The sequence below is a fragment of the Penaeus japonicus genome, unplaced genomic scaffold (assembly GCF_977035675.1).
Source record: "Penaeus japonicus unplaced genomic scaffold, GWHDUDI00000001_assembly GWHDUDI00000035, whole genome shotgun sequence".
NCBI lineage: Eukaryota > Metazoa > Arthropoda > Malacostraca > Decapoda > Penaeidae > Penaeus > Penaeus japonicus.
Genome location: NW_028234437.1, coordinates 11,874,941 through 11,879,282, shown reverse-complemented (window position 1 = coordinate 11,879,282; position 4,342 = coordinate 11,874,941). Strand labels below are relative to the sequence as shown.

At 35.5% G+C, this 4,342-nt stretch overlaps 1 protein-coding gene across 1 annotated transcript in view; it reads right to left on the bottom strand.

The window, feature by feature from the left end:
- Positions 1 to 204: 204 nt before the first annotated feature.
- The window catches only part of CD98hc (CD98 heavy chain), a 9,143-nt gene continuing 5,005 nt past the window's right edge, over positions 205 to 4,342 (bottom strand). The window contains exons 5-10 of the mRNA XM_043001864.2: positions 3,694 to 3,855; positions 3,417 to 3,541; positions 3,033 to 3,144; positions 2,680 to 2,912; positions 1,561 to 1,707; positions 205 to 1,410 (exon numbers count right to left, since the gene is read on the bottom strand). Of these exons, the coding sequence (XP_042857798.2) occupies positions 1,326 to 1,410; positions 1,561 to 1,707; positions 2,680 to 2,912; positions 3,033 to 3,144; positions 3,417 to 3,541; positions 3,694 to 3,855 (864 nt within the window). The 3' untranslated portion in view covers positions 205 to 1,325. The remainder of the gene's footprint in view (positions 1,411 to 1,560; positions 1,708 to 2,679; positions 2,913 to 3,032; positions 3,145 to 3,416; positions 3,542 to 3,693; positions 3,856 to 4,342) is intronic.

The window sequence follows — 4,342 nt, the reverse complement described above, 5'->3', positions numbered from 1 at the left end:
TTTTAGAGTATGTATGTGTAGTATACCGTTTTTCATTATATTTTCCATATAAATCAAAAAAGTAATCCTGGCATTAGGGTAGACTTTTCACTTTCCTGACGATTGAAGAAGGTTAATATCATGTGTGCATTACAGTAGTATTGAAAATTGATATTTCACGACACACATTATCTGCTAAAATTAAAGGTTATCATTGTAACTTAATTAAAATGAGCTCTTTTATTGTTTTCACAGAATTTACCAATTTGATTAATTTTCGCATGGTTGCGTTATAACGTGTGCAAGACATGGGAAGGGGTAAACATTCCTGTTTTTCTGAAGAGACCCCTTGCTGCACATCAAAATATCAGAAAATTCGAACGTATTACTGGGATTGTGGCTATGTACTTTAATCGCCTTTAATTACCAGTCTGCCGCGAGAATAAATACAAAACTATATTCACTTTTGCTCTCGTGTACATATTATCCATATCAAACACTAGGTAATTTCAGATTCTTACGAGTTAAAGAATAAATGTAATCCAAGTCAAAAGATTCAAACAATTAAATTATCTATCACCGATTTATCAAAGCTACTTATGAAGGTATTTAATTCTACATTTTCATTTATAAACTAAAGTCTTGAAATATATATGCTCACTATTATACTATTACTTCACTTTAACACAAATTTTGCCGTAGACCACCTTTCAGATACTCCTTACACGGCCGATTGTGACATGAAATAAAAAGACGCTATTCAGTGATAGCTTGGCACGCGTGTGGGCGGAGCGATCTCGCAAATTACTTGGAAATAAGGCAGCGAATGGTTGTCAATTATTGCAGATAATGAAGCTGCAGATAACGCCTTATCAACATTTACCTGAAAAGCTGATTGTTCTCTTTTGCAAGACGAGTAGTGTCGTTCAACTATATTAAAACTCTTTTTTTCAATAGGAGTATTGTAAAATTCTAAATTTCTTGAAATTGCAGACTCATATCTTAAAAACAATCAAAAGTAGAACTGATAAAAACGTTTGAGATTTTGTGTGAATAGGAGGGTTGTCAATAAAAGAAATACCTTTTTTGCATATTTTATATCGTGGCAACTGTGGCCTTCCTTTACGTCTTCATATTATATATATACACACTAGTTGTGTAATCAATATGTATTTTTTTGCAATCTGTGTGCACATTCTTAAAACCAGTATTAATCAATTATTTTCTCTAAGGAACGTGTGGCCTTCAAAGGTTGCCAGCAGGGGAGTTAATATCATCCCGAGCTTGTGAGAATAACTGCCGTCTTGTTTACTGCCAGTTATACCATCACTCCTGTAGACATAGGCTTAGAGGTTGGGCACAAATTGCACCACGATACCCTCATATGGCCCAAGTCGAACATTAGATAAATCTTGCTTCCCCCTTGGTGCTCTGTAAGAGATATATAGAGTTACTTGTTAGAAGGCTTCATCTCTACTCTTTCTTTTCAGCGTAATCATTTACAAATGTTATAAAAAAATATATGCAAAGTTATTTAAGAAAAAAAATATACAGTAAAACTACTTAGAAAAATACACTCACCTGTCTGCAGGAGCTTCTTCATAATTAGCCTCCAAGCTAACATCTCCACTCTCATCTACACCATTGATAGTTGTGAAATCGATTGTAGCGTTGTTGTTGCTGTTCATATTAACCGCTACAGCATAGCCTGGAGTACCCTTTAATATTCTGAAGAAAGAAATTATATACATATAAACATATTGCAGTATGGTATTATGAAACTCACTTGAAATGTCACTGTAGAAGACATTACTGCGTATAGAATCTACATTCTTTAAACATAAATATCGATGACCCCTTTATTTCATGTGATGATTTATACTGCTGTAGGATACCTACATCTTGATATATGGCTGTCACATACAGTTCTTAAATTCTTACAAATATGATAAAAAAAACTATTTTCATCATGCAATTTCTAGTAAGGAACCCTTATCAAAAGTTACCATGCAATGCATATGTCTGCTGATCACTCTGAGACCAATGGTATTACCATAAACACAAGATCTAAATTTTAGGACCAATACATCAGCAATGCACTTGCGAACTGAAGCAATACTTCTAAGGATCAACACTCACTTATTCTAATTAGCAGTTCTGAAAGTTAAATATATCCGAAACTAATTTTGCCTCCCTTGTCTAAATAATGGGAAAAGGCTCTTATCACATACCTTGCATAATACATCCTTTTGCATAAGACTCTTAATTCTACTTTTAAATACTTCTCAGTAACATGACAAAAAGCATGCTAAACGTACAGGACATTACGCCTCATTGGCACGCAACAATCATCAAATATTTAATAGTTACTAAATCCAATACCCAAACAAAATGGACTTCAAGCATATATAGCTGTTACTAGCACAACAGCTAATCAATCATGCAAAATATACATAGGCCTGGCATATGTAACCCTTGCATATGTACACTTGAACAACTTACGGAATCCTGTTAGCAGAAAGAGATTTATCACAATGAATAATTATCCAATATAAGCCTTCCCCTCTTTCACTACCCTTGCAATAATTACATGACAAAAATTTGTTCTAATTCTTCAAAATTATAATTTCCCTTGTTAGTTATTGTTATGCATCACTCATCAAAACTGAACCTGTTGCTGTGAACCTTGCATGTTCTCACCTGGCATAGGCCACGACATCCTCATTGGTGGTGTTAACAAATGCCATGGTTCCAACTTTAATAGATTCCTTCATCCTGATGTCTGAAAGCTGTTTGATCTCCTCCTTCTGAGATTCCAGGTATTTCTCATCGAATCCTGACAGGATTGGGGTGCCAGGAACCAAGAAGAGGGACATTGTAACAAGACGTACCATTTCTGGAGTGATCTTGCCTTCAGCTACCTTGGGATTGTACTGAAAAACAAGTTTGAAATTTCAATATCTAACATTACCCTCACAAAAAAACAAAAAAGTTTCTAAAGGCATCAATTGCATCAGGTCAAAGTAGAGTCACTTAACTATTTCCTAGCTTACCTTATAGTATGTCCAGTCACTCATATGTCCATTGAGGAATGCCTTGTATATCTCTGCATTGAAACCACTCTCCAGTTCATTGCTCATGTCTGTAATGTTGCTTACAACAGCCCTATGGAAAACAAATAATAATTAGACAATATTTTCTCTCATTTTCATACATCAAAAGGGAGTCAATAACTTTTCTGACAATTGCATCTTGCCTTTAGTTAGAAATACATTCCTGTAAAATATAAAATATATATACCTTGCTCAAAGAACAGAAAATTATCCACTGTATATATCATTGCATTTGTATGAAAAATGTATTTTAAAAAATCTAATATTTATTTCAAAGGTATTCATACAGTTAATTCTAAAGAGAAAATTTCTTTGTGTACCTACCCATCAACCTCATCCTTGAGAGCAGCATTAATAGCATCCCTGGCATCTCGAAGTTCTTGGGTGTCTGCATTGGCCATCAAAAAGGCTTTCACGCCCTTGCCAACCCAGACGTCTCGCAAGACATCCTGTTTTAATATCAAACACAATGAGACAAGAACAATATCGTCACCTTTAGTAACAGCAATAACAGAGCTGATGATGACATCATAATATTAACAAAAATGATATCAATAATTATATCATCCTCATTACCATCATGTCTAGTTATTCAACCTACCGTTATTGCTGAAATCAGGTCTGGGTTGCCGAAGTCGAATTCCCCACCAGAATTTGGAATGAAGAAGTCACTGTAGCTTTCATTCTTGAACCAGGTGTTGTCCACACCAACTTGAGAAGGAATGAAGTCGGTCACAACATGAAGGCCGTTCTCCTTGGCAACCTGTTGAGGTCAGTCAATTGATATATTTTAGCGTACAGAGAGAGAATTTTAGAATAGGAGGTGGAAGTAGCATAAAAAAAAAAATGTAATATATACAATTTTTTTATATAAATATAGACATATTGTATATACTACATTTATGTATATATGTATGTATGTATGTATGAATGTGTATGTGTATGTGTATGTGTATGTGTATGTGTAGTTCAGTTCAGTTCAGACAGATATGCGAAGACGTCGCTTCGCCCGGGCTATATGCTCAAGGCGGCCCGGCCTCTGCCAGCTATGAGTGCTGACTCATCTTATCTAATCTTTTCTGATCATCATCGCTGATTCAATTCAGCTCAGTTCAGAGAGATTTTGCGAAGACGTCGCTTCGCCCGGGTTGTGTGGAAGGGGTAGCCCGGTCTCTGTTGGCTATAAGTGCTGACTCATCTGATCATCATGACTGAACTTTTACCTTGGCGGTCGGATTGCCTGTAGGCGC